Here is a 16,087-nt window from a genome sequence, read left to right on the forward strand (position 1 = left end):
TAGACTTGGTTAAACCTTCAGCATGCATCTTATACATCTCTGTTTGGGAGCCGTGTTGGAGAGAAGATGAGAGGGGAAAATGAAAGATGAAGTTGAAGTTAAGTGTTAGGTGTAAGTAGGAAGGGAGAGAAAATTCAAAGAAGAAAAAGGGTTGTTTAAAGGAAGTGGTCTTGATGAGGTGGAATAGTCCTATATTGCTTTTGCTTGAGTTTTCTGAGGGCTTTATAAGCAACTAGTGAACTCATACACTTGTTCCTGAGAACAAGGGAGTGGGATGACCACCACACACACGCGCGCGCGCGCGTCCGCCCGCCGTGCCGTGTCGTGCCGAGCCAGGCCGAGCTTGGGTTCGGGTTCGGGTAATTGGCCCTTTAGGGCCATATCCAATCAAGACAAAGTACCTTTTTACCCAAAGTTTCTTTGGTTATTTGGATTCAGTAACGGGTTATGGGAATGGATAACGGGTCACGACTCATCGTATTTCGTGCCCATTATGGCCCTTCGGATTTCGTAACGGGTCTCGATCTTTCGAAGACCGTTAACGGATCACGTCTCCTCAGAATCCGTAACGGGTCCTTCCACGTTTCATAACCGTTCGTGGGTTATAAAAGCGTAGTGAGGACTGGGGTTACGCACAGGCTGAGACAAACGAATTTCTGGAGCTCTGCGATTTTCCATCTCCCCTGTTGCTCTCTATCTCTCTTTCCTGAGTTATCCCGAAAGGGGTTGTTCTGCAACGTTGGTTCGAAGATGTTGTTTTCGAAGGACGATCCGCCGGAGTGCACCGTTCGGTTCGTCGTGACTATTGTATCCTGGGGGAAGGACGCCGGACCCTGATTTGCACTGTATGTGGGGGCGAATCTTCTCTAAGGGGACTACTTTCGTACGCCTTAGCCTATTACATAATCTAAACATGATTCTATTGTTTTCTTTATGTTCTATGCTTCTGTTTGCTCTGATGCTGTCGTCTGGATTTTGGTCTGATGCGAAAAATGCCATGCTTGCTCCCTGTTTTTGTTTCGATTGTCTGTTGATCATGAATACACTGTTTATTTACTGTTTTCTATCGTGTATTATATCATGATGACGATTGTGAAACTGTGTGATCCAAAAAATGATCCAACATTAAGTACATCTTTGTGACAATGTAGCTGAAAATGGCCATCTCCACCCCATCCTCCTTTTCACTCTCAACACCATTATGATCTCCCATAACAGGGTTCGCAAACACTTGTGAGAGTAGGTGATATTAACGAAACCCTAGTTAAATTCATTCTCCCCTCCTATATCGGGCTCCCCGGTCTGGATTATAAAGCAAGATCTAAATGTTTATTAAGATTGGATTTAGACTTGTATGATCGGACTTTTTTTCTGGATTCAGATAGGTGACTTTGGGCAGATATGTGTTTGGATATGGATCTAATCTGATCCATTTGCATTGCTTAATGTAAAACTAATGTTACCAAACTTTTTTACCGGAACCAGTATTAGCATTTAAAATTTGGGCATGGCTTAGCTCTCTAAGTAGGAGTAATCTCAGACCCGAACTCGGATTCATGCTTGTTTTTTGAAAACTGAATCGGACTCAGGCTAACCATGACCCGTGTTCGATCCGTAGCTGAAACCTTGTTTTGCGCAGGCCCACGGACCCTTACAGATCCAACCCGAACTCGGCCCTATAAAAGGGAATTCCCCGATGAATTCCTGGCGTTAGAGAGAGAGAATCGGCGGTGGAGGCAGAGGGAGGAAGAGATCGCCGTCTTTATCTCCACAGGAATCCAGCGCCTTCTTCGTCGATCCCGTTTTAGGGTTTCTCGTTCAGCGTGCTGTGCTCGCCCCATCGCATATGGGGTAACGAAGAGAGGCGATTCTTGGGGGTTCGAGGAGTTGGAAGCGCAAGCATTGACGCTACCTGCTCAACGAACTGCAACGTGCCGCTGACGATCGTCACCAGGTAGATGACAATCTTCGTCGTTGTTTCTTGTTTTGCTGGTTTTTATCTTGCGGGTGGAGTTGTAACCTGTACTGTGAATCAGATTTAGTAAAATAAGAATAAGAGACAAAAATTGAGCTATTTAATAGTTATTTGATGGCAGTCGATGCACCGCACTCCATTCCTCTTGCCTCCGTTACTTAAACTAGCTTAAAGGCCCGTCCTAACTGACGGTGAAAAATAATAGACCTTGAAAACAAACTATAAACACACACTTCCATTCCAAAGTAATTATTGTCAACTTGTACAAGCAAACATCTGAATTGTCAAACATCATAAACAATTAAAAGCCTCAAAGTACAAAATATTTCATTACAAAGTTAAAGTAAGAGAAGCTGAGAAAAACATATTATCTGACCATGTATTACAAAAGAAATTTAATTGCATTAATATCTCAGCTACCAAAGCAAGAACAGCCCAGATTCAGAGACAACTGAGAAAATGAAAAGTTTATAATTATGATAATCGGTAATAACCGCATGGTCCACACACATATAATGCTTAAAAAACAGAGTGACATTGTAGAAGCTCCAACTGCTGGTTCTGGTATGTCCATTTTAACTCCATCAGCTTAAAGAACAGAGTGAAATATGAAAATATATGCTTTGAAAGAAGAAACCTAACCCAAGTATAAACATATTATTAATCCCAGTAGATACTTCAAATGCCACATCAGTACTTCATGATTTCAACCATGGTGGTTGTTTTGATTTGATCAACACAAATGAGAAAAAAGTTGGAAGAATCCAAAAGCAAAGCAAAAGGACTTTTCCAAATGCACCTCTTTGGGGTCTGCTAGCATTTCGATGGTGGCAGCAACGATGGTGTCCTGGTTTTCTACTCTTGATACCCTTGCAGCTAGCAGTACCGCCATAGCCTTCTCTCTCAAAACAAAGATAAAGAGGTCCTCGCCCACGATTGAGTCGAGAGACTTGAGGGATCTGCACCACAAAAAACCATCAGAATCAGAGCAATAAATCACAATATGACACTAAAACCATGACCGATCCTCAAGAGATAACAATTTTAAGGGACATCAGGGAGAAATCTACTGACCAAAGACAATTGAAAGTTAAACCCCCAACAAAGCACACGATCTTGCATTTTCACCCATGTAAAAGGGTGTGAAACCCTCACAATATGAGATTGGGCTCGAACACACGATTATCTGGGCAATGCCTAAAGAGGCTCTTGTTTGAAGTTTGAACCGACTGTTGCTGTTTTAGGGTGTTTATCGCAGTATGATCTGATGATGGTCCTACTTCCCGATTGATCATCCATGGTGATGTCTGTCCAGCCAGAAAGAGTGGAAAACAAAGTATGTGGTGGGGGGCCAAAAAGGAAAAAAAACTGAAACAGCCTTATAACCCAAAGTTTTTACGAAGCTACCATGTTCGTGACGGGGGTAATGAACCCTAAAACAAAAAAAAGTTTAAGAACAAGTTCGAAAAAGACATGATAACCACCCCAAAATCACTGTCATTTTGAAAATCTTAAAACGTCTGTGTATTTTTGTCAACCAATACCCCTCATTGCTCCTTTATAAGTAGTATAGAAAGTGGTTCCAAGGAGTGACTTGGTTGAATTTATCCTGAAATATCTCTTCTTCCATTTAAACCACTGTGCATCCCCTGCATCCCAACTTGGGGGGGGTCACTCTTCAAGAAGAGTCTTGATATTTTGACATGTTATAATACTACTACTGCAGGATTAGATATAATTCGATTTTTCAGTTTAAAATACACAGAGGCATGCACACTACCACCATGTGTCTGTTGATTTTCCTTTTCAACTATGCTATAAACACGTTAGTTATTTCACTTATCTCTTTGATTAATTTCTGATCACAGATCAATGTTGATCTGCTGTTATCTGAGTAAACAATTCAATTTTTTCTTTTGTGACAGGGAACATGGTGTTTTCTTATTTTGGGTTTCTGTATTTCAACACCTTTTATTTTAGTTTAATTATTTATGGATCATATATTCTAGGTTCATCTGAATGTGTTAATCCGTTAGAGAGCCAAAGTGAGAAGAATGAGAAAATGTGGATGCTTGGCATGGGCAAACCTGGAGCTGGTCTAAAGGGGCTTTGTGTCATCTTACTTCGTTTACATATCATTTTATAGTCAATTTGCTGTTTTCTTGGATCTAACTGCTGGAATGTGTTTGGTATGATAGATAGTATTCTACATCTTAGTTTGTTATTTCTTTGAATCTGAAATAACTTTATTATTATGTAAAATTTCAGGTGTTTTTTCTAATACCATCAGTGGCATGGACTGCAATGGGTATACTATCTTATTTGGTTCTGACAAGAAGGCGTATGATATCCTTCTAGATTTCATGACGAGGTGCATAATGATTTGCTTTCTCCTTTTTTACAATGTTTCTTTTTTTTTGTAAGTTTATTATCATAGTTTCCGAGTTTAAAGTCACATGTTCATCCTCCTTGATAATGCTTTGCTAGTGACCTTCTAGCATTGTAGGTTCATTGGAAAATTGCATTTGCAAGGCATGCATCCAAGGACATGTTTCAGTGCCAGAAGTTTAGGTTAAAGATGTTCCTGGTGGAAAATCAAGCTCTATTCAATTTAGGCCACTAAATCATTTTGTAACTCTTGAATGTTGTTCATTATCTGGACACTTATGCAGCAGTTAAAAATTAAGTTGTCATCTGTAGATTGTGATTTTCCAGTTTGTCCAAATTATTTGTTTGATTTAACAATAATTGACATTCAGCTTCTCCATGGAAGCAATAACCAATTAGTGATCTCCTCTTTATTCATGTCCGTTATGTAAAATTGTTGTTATAAATTATAAGCCATGTCTTTATATATTGTTGTAAAATATAAGCCTATCCTTTTATACGGATTTCATAACTCATTCTTTTCTCCCCTTAAAATTCCTGAGGAAAAAAGTTTTTTTACAAAAGATTCTAGTTTTTGCTTGCGTGCAACTGCTCATGTTAAAGAAGATAAAATTTCTTTAACCATTATAATCATGTTAGTAACTTAGTATACTGGAATCTGTAGCTTTTACAGAAATTTGTTCAAATTCACTTGTCTTTGATGCATCGACTCTGATCAAGTTATCTCCTTAACTTCTTGAATTATAAGGACCTGTAAGCGTGACCATTGATTTCATTTTTTACTGCAGTTTTAGAAATTCTTCACTAACCCTCCTTATTTCATTGTTCAGGCATCCTTTGTAAAATCATGTTTGCCTATTCTAGCAGAACTTTTTTCTTAAGAGTTCTTTTTTCCTGAGTTATCCTAAATATAGACTTCTTATGACAGGGTCACCAAGTTCGAAGAGTTGGTAAATATTGGTGGTTGACTGCTTTCAACCTGTCAGGTAGAGCTAGGTGGATATGCTCTCTCTCTCTCTCTCTCTCTCTCTTCGAGGACTTGCATACCTTCCTTTTTGCCTTAACAATGCATATTGATTGGTTTAATGTGTTCTATGAATGGTATGCAATTATTATTAACATTTTAAACCCTTAATTGATATTCTCTTTTACAAAGTTTAGCGGGGTTTTGGCCAATTTTTTACTGATAATATTCTATGATGAAATTTATTTCATGCAGTTGGGGAGTATCAGTATCTTATCAATGCATGCTTATAGTTCATATTGGTATTGGTTCAAAAGAACAGAATTCTCTGGTGTTCATCCAAGTATTATTTCCATGTGATGTTGGAACCAATAGCAGTGTTATTGTGTTCTAGAATATATGTTGGTGTCATATATCTTGGCCATCCTTCATGATACTTGATATTGTTGTAATACCCCAGCATTTACTAGTGTTTTTTGGTAGTCCACCTAATACCCATTATTACCTTGTAATCAAAAGAAAAAAAAATGTCAATATACTCTATGGTTGGTGATCTCCTCTGGATGCCAGACTTTGATCTCTTTTCTCATCTTTAATTGACATCTAGCGTTAAATCTCTAGGCACTAGAAATGCAAGGCACTTCTTTCTAACTTGAGATTTGGTTCCCTTGTCATGACCTTTGGTTTCTCTGTTTTCCTGCAAAAATTTTGAAAGGCAAGTTATGTGGTCTGTGATCTTGTGTAATCATCATTAGTGAATCCATTTATATTTCATTTGTGACATGGAACTTGGGATGGATATTGTGCTTAACTAGAGTTATTCCAAAGGCTTCCATTACAAACAACGGCTACTGCCATTGGAGAGGTTATAGAAGCTAATAACAGTGAATGTATGGGATCATATGTTGCAGCAGGATGTAGGCATCATCACACAGACATACAGAACATAAACAAGTGTAAGGAATGCTGTTTGGTTCTTTATGATCTGTTTTTGGTTTCACAATTGTGCTCATTTTTTCAGTTTTAATGGTGCACCAATTATATATCCTCATTGTTAATTTGCAAAAGTTGGATATGAAATCATGTAGTTGTTTCATTGATCTAATTATATAGGTTATATGCCTAATGTATTCATTTCATTTCTGGTTGTGTACTAATTGGATGCCATTTATGGAACTCCTTTGCCGGTTCTTGCCAAGATTGAAAGAACCTGACAGTGGGGATTTTTGCTGTCTACTCATGGTTTGGGATAGATTTTATAACCATATAAATCCTTGATTAAGAGAGAAGAATGAGAATTGTAATAAGTCATGAGACATGTGGCTGGAGGTGTGAGTGTGCTGATTACGCGAACATTTTCTATGTGTTATGCTGATGATTATTTCTCTTACAGATCATTACAACCATCTTGCATTATATGCCACATTTTTTGCTTCACAATGTAAAAATGAATGAAGACATCAAGTCATGAACACATCTCAATCTGTTTGGATGCATTTACGTTTATTGTTTATAAACAGCAAGCATAGATAGTATTTGATGTTCATCTACCCTTGTTGCCTATTCTGTGCTCCAAATTGCAAGCCATGTATTTAAAATGTAAGTGAAACTAAGTCAATGAACTGAGCAGTCCAACTTCTTTTTGTTTTTTAGGCTTATCTAGGAAGCTTCCACTTGTGGAAAGCCTCGGCCTCCCCCTGATTCTGAAACACAGTAGTTTTGAAACTCTCTTCTTTGTTGGGAAACCCCCTTTTGGTTCTGTAAGCCAGCTGTTCCTTCATATTGGCACCTTTCCCATTCAATGCATGTGCATCCATCTTCTTGAAGGACAGGATTCTCTTGTCTGTCCATGAATGGATAGAGGAACAAGTAAAATAGTCTTCCTGAGAAGTTTACTGGCTCATGGACTGGCTACTATAAGTCCTATGAGTTCCACCCTTTAGGAACTCAGTAGGCTTGCTGCTAACAGTGGTGTGGAACAACTATACTGCCTATCTCATGCATAACACTATATGCATGTAGTTGATGCACTGGCCCATGTGTCGCTATTTTTTTCATTGCCTGTTAGTGTGTGGGTCAACTCAAAAGAAATAAGCGATCTTGCCAACTGTGAACAATAATATAAAACATATTTTGCTGTTTGATGTTTGGGAAAACAAATAACCAACTCTCCCCTGAAAACCTCTCTCCTCTTTGTACCTAGTGGAATCCATCCCTCTAGGATCTTGCCACCCATCACCACCACTTCACTGGAGAGCTGCTGCTGCTCCTTGTTGGCTTCCTAGCAGGGTTTGTTCAACAGGGGATGCCATTTAAGGTTGGCATGGTGGGTGGGTTTAATAGTAGATGGAAGGAGAGGATAAAAATAAGAGGGATGGGGTGGTGGGTGGCTTCAATGGTGTGTGAAAGGAGTGGAGAGGAGAGGAAGAAGAGGGACAGGCAGTGGGTGGCTTTAATGGTGGGTGAGATGAGAGGAGAGGAGAGGAGGAAAGGGGTGGCTTGTGATGAAGAGAGGAGGATCTCCAGCCTGGTGACAGCTAGGGCTTGGTTTTGGGCAAGAAGAGCAGAGGATAGGGGAATAAATGGAAATAGAAAAAGATGTGCTTGATTTTTAAAAAGGAGTGGTTATTCTATTTATATTTGTTGACTTATAAAACATAGACACAGAACATGCATAGAAGAAAATAAATGTTAAAAATAAACACAACTACAGGTACAAAGTCGCTGTCTATTCAAGGCTTCAAGCTATATGTGGGCTAAGGCAAAGCACAATTTGTTCTCAGTAAACATGTTTGTCTCCAGTCAGGGGCAATTTGGTTTTATGTGCCAATGAAACTCGCTTTGATTCCTTTCCTTTAACCTTTTCTTATGCGAAGTGATATTCTTAATTTTCTAAATGTGACTAAAAAAGTAGAATTTATAGGATAGCAATCACAGCCTATTATCCTTATCACAGTACAGAAAAAAAACTGCTGGTTAACTGGTGTCATCATATGTGGCCATCACTATGGGCCCGCTTGATCCCTAAACCATGAAATCTTTCATTGAAAGAATATACATGGGTATTCTTCTATTGTTCACTAACATTTACAGGATCTATGTACAACATTTGCAGGATCTATGTGCAATTTTTTTAGAATTTATAGGCATACTCTTACCTATCTTATATATAGCATCAACCCCTAGTTAGTAATATGTTGAGTTTTTGTCTCCCAACTTTGGTCCTCAGTGAAACTAAAATAATTTTTTGGCACTAAATTCATACTGTTATTCTGTTTATGATTTGGAATACTGATCTTTTTTTGTTTTTCGGAAATTCTTAAGATTTATCTGTTGTTTCTTCGTTTTGTGTCTGTCTAATACCCAAATATCCGCTATCAGCGATTACACTAGTATTTTTATCTTTTTTAATGCTTCTACTAGTATTCAGCTTAATATATTGACTCTTGATTTCATCTTGCAAATATGCATATGGAAGTAAATATGTGCCAACAAGGACTCCATGAACATATAGTGAAGGGTAAGCTCTCAAGTCTTATTCTACTTTGATCTTCTTCTTTAATTCACTTTTGCACTTCATAGCTAAGCAGAATCAATTCCCATTTACATGTGGTCTCATGATGAAATTCTGATCCATGGTGACAGTTACTAGGTTCTCTACTTCCATATAACCTGACAACCATGATAGTGTACCATGTAGTGTCAAGGTCATTTTAGTTCAAACTGTCCTACCGTGACAGATTAGGGTCTTCTGGCAATGGGCAACTCCTTACCTGCATAAGGTGCCGTTTCCATGCACGTGTTTGTGCATGATTAGGGATGGCAGTGGGGCGGGGCAGGCGGGGGACAAGGTCTCCACCCCCGCCCCGCCTCAAGATTTTATCCTCCACCCCCGCCTCCATCCTCGGCGGGGAATGGATTTTATCCTCCATCCCCGCCTTCATCCTCGTTTCATGTCCTCCATCCCCGGTTCAAACGGGGATGAGGCAGGGCGGGGATATTGCGGGGAAAAGTGGTCGGGGCGGGGTTGGGGCGGGGATCGTGGCGGGGACGGGGCGGGGTGGGAACAGTGCACGTCCATCCCCGCCTCCACCCCCGGACGGGGATGGATTTTAACCTTCGTCCCCACCTCCATCCCCGTTTCATACCCTTCATCCCCGGTCCAAACGGGGTGGGGCGAGGCGGGGCGGGGCCCTGCTTTCCCCCGGTCCACTGCCATCCCTATGCATGATGCTTGTATGTATAATTACATCTTAGTGTCTCCTCTATCATATCTCCTAAACTTTTAATCTTGTGATTGGATTAATATTTTTTAATAGTGGTTAATTAGATTCATTTTACCTGTTTTCTTTTTTTTTCCCTAAAAATTTAAATGGCATCCTCATTTTGTTCATTCAGCCTAGGCTCTTCTGAAGGAACTTGGGCATCTCATGCAGGATGCACTTGCATTATCTATAGAGGAAAGTGAGAGATTTTTGGATTATATGGATAAATTCTTGGATGGTTGTCCAGTTGATCCATCACTTCGTTCTGAAGAGGTAAATATTGTGCTGTTCTATGCTTGCTTGCATGTTTAGGTCTGTATATTACACAAGTTGATTTGACTTTAACGGACCATGTGGACAAGCATGTTTGTCAATAAATGGCTGTCGTAGTGGAAGTTGACTTCAGGTTTAATGGCTCTAGTGCAAGCAGTTGATATGAATTGCTTAGATATCCATTATGTTAATATACTCGAGTGGTTCCTTGGGAACAGGCATTAGTTTAGAAGCTTGTTGCATATCTTTAGTTATGCATATGCAAGGAGAAGCCATTCATTTCTCTTAAACATCTAGTGCTTTTCTACAGAAACCTTTGGTAAAGCTCCATCTAACAAGTTATACCTTGCAGCAAGGTGCATTGGCGCACCTTCAACTGTGTTGTTTTAGCAGAAAATACTAAACAAATGGCAGTAATCTTTTGAATTTCCCTTCCAAGTGGTTAAATTGTGAAGAATGACTCGAGGATTTTGTAGCCTTATTGTCAAATTGTATCACAAATATGCATGGCACTTTGAGATTGTGACATTGTCTTAGCGGAGTCTTTTCAAAACAATAAGAAATTGGACTTGTTTCCTTGATGTTGGCAGCCATTAATAATCTTTATCCCTATCTGCAAATTTCTATAATTTGATTTCTACTTTTCATCTTGAAGGAATCAAAGAGTGCTAGTCAACATCTTCAGAGAGCTGGTGTTTCAGAATATGCCATGACAATGCAAGCTGTGTATAACATGTTGGAGATTGACTATACAAATGCAGGTAATTTAATTTTTTATGCCATTAATCAGCACAAAACATCAAGTTGTAAAATATACCATGTTGATATGGATGTAACGACTACTTCTCAGGAGAAGATAGTTTCATCGTTAAATCTTACTACACCCTCAGCAGAGCTAGAAATCTACTGTCTGATGTGGGAGCTGCGGCCATTTATAGGTGATGACGTCATTAGTGCAGCTTGGAGGCATGTTCGGTAAATGTAGCATGGGGCTACAGTTAACAGTTCTCTGGATTGTCCCAAGTGGGTCAGGTACGTAGACCTGACAGCTAAAAATTAGTCTTTCATTCATTCCTTGCGAGACTTGTTGACCGGTACTTTCTGATGGTTTGGGGTCACCAGTGGCTTCAATCTTAGGCTCCTCCAGGTTCATTAGTTGCTCGACCTACTTAAGATCATATTGACTTGAGAGAGTCAATTAAGTTAGTATTGATCATGATTCATTCTGTGTTGGTCAGGTGCTTGGATGTTGCAACCAGACATGAGTTTGTCCTGACCTATTATGGTGCAGCACTATTCTTTACCAATGATGTAGATAAACTTGCTTGCGCTTGAATGCCAGGAATCAAGAAGTGCGTCCCTATCGGTCAGAGTTTGCTAAAGTGATATGGTCAACTAGGATTGGACACTAGGCCGGGTTGCCTGCGGGTTGTCAGGTACCTAACCCGATTCAGGTCGGGCTCACGCCTCGCTTTGAGGACACTGCATGATAAAAGTAGGGCTGAGTCCGACCCGATATTTTATTGGGTTGAGCTTGGCCTTGGGACTCTGCCTGAATCTTTATTATATGTATAAAAATAAAAGTAGTTTTTTTTTATGAAAGTCTTATATGCTTTTTTTATAGGCAAGCTGAGGTTAGGCATACCCCCACCAGTTATACAACCATACCATTGGGATTTGAACTTTCGTCCCAACACAAGGCGTTTACTCACTGCTCTTATAAGATATGCAAAAATACAAAACAAGGGCTTTTGAGGACTTACAGGATCATAAACACAAAATGCACATGCACATACACAAGTCCAACTAAGGGACAATACAAGAGCACAACGGCACTACACAAACATTAAGTGCATTCAAAACATCAAAAAATTAAAGAGATGAACACAAGAATATAAAAAATATACATCTTATTGAGCATGAATGCTTAAGAGAAACATCACCGAAAGTTTGAAAATACAAAAAGAATCAAAGGGAATGATCCATGTCTTCAAATCTCTTCATTGGAAGACGCATAAGAGAATTTTGCAAATATATGTCTTTGAATGTTTTCATTGATGATCATCCCCAAACGCCTTTATCGGCTATCTTCATCTTCACGATATGATTTATCAAAGATATTTTATTAATCTATGGTATCTTTAAGAACCTGAAAAGAGAACAAAACAAAGGTTTTAACTACACAAAAAAAGATATCTTAACCAAATAGTTCTATAGTTTCAAAACTAATATGAAGATTTTGAATAAGAATAACATACAAGTAAAAATTTCAAACAAAGTAGCAAATAATTTTAAGATTTTTAGAAACATTAGTAACAATTCAAGCAAGATATACGACGTAAGAGGGGCATACCTTAAAGGTGAATTTTCTTAAACAATTATAAACCCAAAATCAAGATATTTTTCAAGAAAACATAAATATTGATCATAAGAGAATTTGATCACTAAAGGGCATATAAATCATGGAGAGATAAAAAAATCATGCATAAATAATATTTCAAGGATTTTAAAAAAGCTCTTCAAATCAAATCATCAATTATACTAAGCAAACACAATGACATGCATACAAAATATAATAATTTAAAATAACTCTTAAGAAAAGGAAGAGTTAATTAATATTTATGCATATAAAAATGTAAACAAGTGTAGACCAAAATCAACATATTTTTCAAGAAAACATAAATATTGATTATAAGAGGATTGATCACTAACATATAAATCATCATCAAGAAGAGATAAACAATCATGCATAAATAATATTCTAAGGATTTTAAAAAAGCTCTTCAAATCAAATCATCAATTATACTAATCCAGCACACCGACATGGATATAAAATATAACAATTTAAAAGAACTCTTTAAAAAAGAAGAGTTAATTAATATTTATGTATATAAAAATGTGAACAAGTATAGACACCTAATTTTTTCCAAGATGCCCAAAATACTAACATTTTTGAAAGAATGAAGCTGCAAGTTGGAGTTGACATAGAGGACAACACGAGAAAACTCATAAAATTCGTTGGACTGCTAAAGCAGCTCGACCATCCATCGCACAAACGACTATCTAAGTTCAACCGTCCGATCTTGGATGACTATCTCAGTTCAGCTAATCCAACATTTGCCTTGTCTTTTTGGGACGACTATCTCAGTTCAACCGTCCAGTCTATCCAACATTTGGTTTATTCTGTCTTCAGAGGACGGCTAAACTTGTTTAGCCGTCCATATCGAGATAGACAAACCAGTTTAGTCATCCAATCAGGTCTAGTAAATAAGGCACATTCGCCTCATCCCCAACCACTTTTGCACGTTTTCAAGAGAATATTTTCTCCTGGATAAACTTTCTCTCAGAGTGGACTCCTGCCAATTAACCTCATCTCTTATTCGGGATGAGTACAAATTCATTTGGACCATATTTGAACCTGAAAAGTCCTAAGATCCAGACCTGTTTCGAACGCCTACAAATAGGGGTCCACCCCTATGATCAGGAAAAAAAGGAAAACGTCTGAACGTTGGCACTGAAAAGAACGAACGCAAGACCATCAAAACTCGTCTCTTTGATCCTCCTCACTTGTGCGAAGGTTTTGCCAAAACAACCGTAGAAAACCCTCATTTTTCTGTGAAAGTGCCGTTGGACGAACGAAAAGGATGAATAAAACTCTAAAGCCTAAAACAGACTCCAGGTCTGAAAAAGGTGTGATTGTTTATCTATTTTTTCTTTTATTTCTTGTATTTGTTTATTTTATTCATTTAATTAATTTTATTAGTTTAGAGCAGTTTCTTACATGTTTCTTTTGTTTATTTGCATTATCTGTTGTGTAAGTTGTGCTACGAAATCAAACGACGTCTTCAAATCATTTTAAAAGAGATTTTTTTTATTTAAAAGGTAAGTTTTTGAATTTATTGATCAACGACATGATAATCAATACGAGACATATCCAACATGTAATTAAAGTATATTTAATGCACATAATAATGAATGAGAACAATCTCATAAATCACAACCCATTAGGATTCACTCATACAACCTTGAATGAGTTTAAGCACAAAGGACCAAACAACAATCTTATAATATATATATATATATATATATATATATATATATATTATATATAATCACTAGAATATGAGAACTAACGTGTGAACCGTGATTTTCATGGATTTTTTGTTCTTCTCTTGAATCTAACCGTACATATGTGATTTGCATGCTTGGTTTTATAAGAACCTGCTCTTGAATGGTTCGATTTTGATGCATAAATGAGATTTTTTTTTAACTTTAATATCTATGGCTCATAATCTTCATAAATATTCAAGCATTCAAAAATCACATTTTTCATCAAAAATATACAATCATTCCTAGCAAATTCATAATGTTAATCCCATCCACATGGTTGGATTTGCAAAAAAGGTGTTGGAAATGCCCATATTTCTAGTTCTCATATTCTAGTTACATATATATATATGTTATTAAGGAAATGCACATAATATGTATGAAATTTTATCAATAAATATTTTTTCATATAAGAAAAAACATGTAAAAAAAAGTTTACAAATTTCATGAAGAGATTCTTTAAAAAATCTCACCTAACAAAGGGAATTATATTTACAAACCTCAACAATTGTTTGACCACTACAAGCAATCACCTCACTATACTTCCAAACCTCAAAATTCAAATGTATCAGCTACTAAAACAACATCACAATACAATCCCACTTATTGGCTAAATAAACACAAAAAGTGTGAATAACCAATGGGTGCACATAACTCACCACATTGAAAAACATCTTTTGTCTACATAAAATAACATTCAAAATTTAAGTGTATTTGCTACTAGAACAAGAACACAATCACAATGCCACTTATAGGCTAAACAAAATATACAAAAGTGTAAATAAACAATTGGTACACATAAGTCACTACACCGAAAAAACGTCTATTGTCTACATAAAATGACACTTAAATAAGAGGCATAATAGGAGAAAACATACAAGGCAAGAGAACTTGTAACAAAAACAAACTAATGTCAACAAGAAGGATAAAGATATTAATTTTAATAATATTTTGAAACACCATGATTTCAAAAATAGATAGCCATCACAAATAAACATAATTATTAAACATTCAATATAATAATAATGGCCAAATAAACAAATGAGTTATACAACACAATAATAGAATTAGAGATCAAACAACCGTCAGTTAGAACCGAACTATAAGCCAACAATCTAAACTGACAAAAAACGAGGTGAACATTACTCACCTCAACAAATATCTCTAGTTCAGTCAAAGCTAACATGGATCCAAAGGTCAATCAACTATCAATTAGACCCAAGATAAGTGACAACACATCACTCATAACCCTTGAGAATCTAATATGATAAGATAACATAAGGTGCACACATAAGTCACATCAGCGGCTAACCTTAACCCGATAACAACGGGGCAAAGAAGAAATGATGTATCATATAAAAAACTGTGATGAATAAAATAAATGCCATAAGAAGGCAATAAATATTTACGAAAATCAATTTCCAAACCGATTTGAAAAAACAAAGTTTCAAATCAAATCCAATAAAGTTACATAAAGACCTATAATGAATATAGTGCAATCACATGCACAACAAGATGTCAATTGATGCAATCATATGCATGGTCAATATAATCAAGTTATACAAGTTTACTATGAGACAACAATGACATAACATTAAAAATGTCAACATATATAGAGATTATCAAAGAACCATATAGAAAACCAAGAGCATACACAAGTATAACTAATCATGGATACTCACAAAGAGATTAAAAGTTCATCTATATGCAATAATTTTAATAACATAAAGCCACATATCCTATACAAAAGTTACGAAGAATCACATAAGATGCATAGAAACACATTTAATCACATATGCAAGTGATAAATTACTCTAATGCAAGATATATATATATATATATATATATATATATATATATATATATATATATATATATATATATGATACATGGCATAATTATTCACAAGGAATGATCACAATGACCACTAAAAATTTTCATTACTAACAAGAGAAGATATGAAAACCTTCAGTGTTACCAACAAAGTCCACAAAAAATTAAACAAACACAAAAATATTTTTTTAGAAACACTCGTAAAACCCACAAAGGGGTACACAAGAAGGTTCTCATAATTCTCAAATTAATATTTTATTAATACCAAGTATGCACAAAGCA

At 36.8% G+C, this 16,087-nt stretch overlaps 1 protein-coding gene across 2 annotated transcripts; it reads left to right on the top strand.

Moving 5' to 3' along the window:
- The first annotated feature begins 6,166 nt into the window (after nucleotides 1-6,166).
- Nucleotides 6,167-11,201, top strand: LOC149835412 (uncharacterized). Of its 2 annotated transcripts, XM_090008491.1 has the most exons (6): nucleotides 6,167-6,283; nucleotides 8,806-8,847; nucleotides 9,726-9,865; nucleotides 10,521-10,626; nucleotides 10,716-10,897; nucleotides 11,104-11,201. In XM_090008491.1, exons 3-5 carry the CDS (start codon nucleotides 9,758-9,760, stop codon nucleotides 10,805-10,807), a joined length of 306 nt encoding a protein of 101 aa, XP_089864617.1. In that variant the 5' UTR covers nucleotides 6,167-6,283; nucleotides 8,806-8,847; nucleotides 9,726-9,757; the 3' UTR covers nucleotides 10,808-10,897; nucleotides 11,104-11,201. The 2 variants fall into 2 exon arrangements, with proteins under 2 accessions (XP_089864617.1, XP_089864616.1); XM_090008490.1 differs by lacking the exon at nucleotides 6,167-6,283 and having other exon boundaries at nucleotides 8,662-8,847.
- The last annotated feature ends 4,886 nt before the right edge of the window (nucleotides 11,202-16,087 follow it).

This window comes from Nuphar pumila, chromosome 6 (assembly GCF_984573655.1).
Source record: "Nuphar pumila chromosome 6, dmNupPumi1.hap1.1, whole genome shotgun sequence".
NCBI lineage: Eukaryota > Viridiplantae > Streptophyta > Magnoliopsida > Nymphaeales > Nymphaeaceae > Nuphar > Nuphar pumila.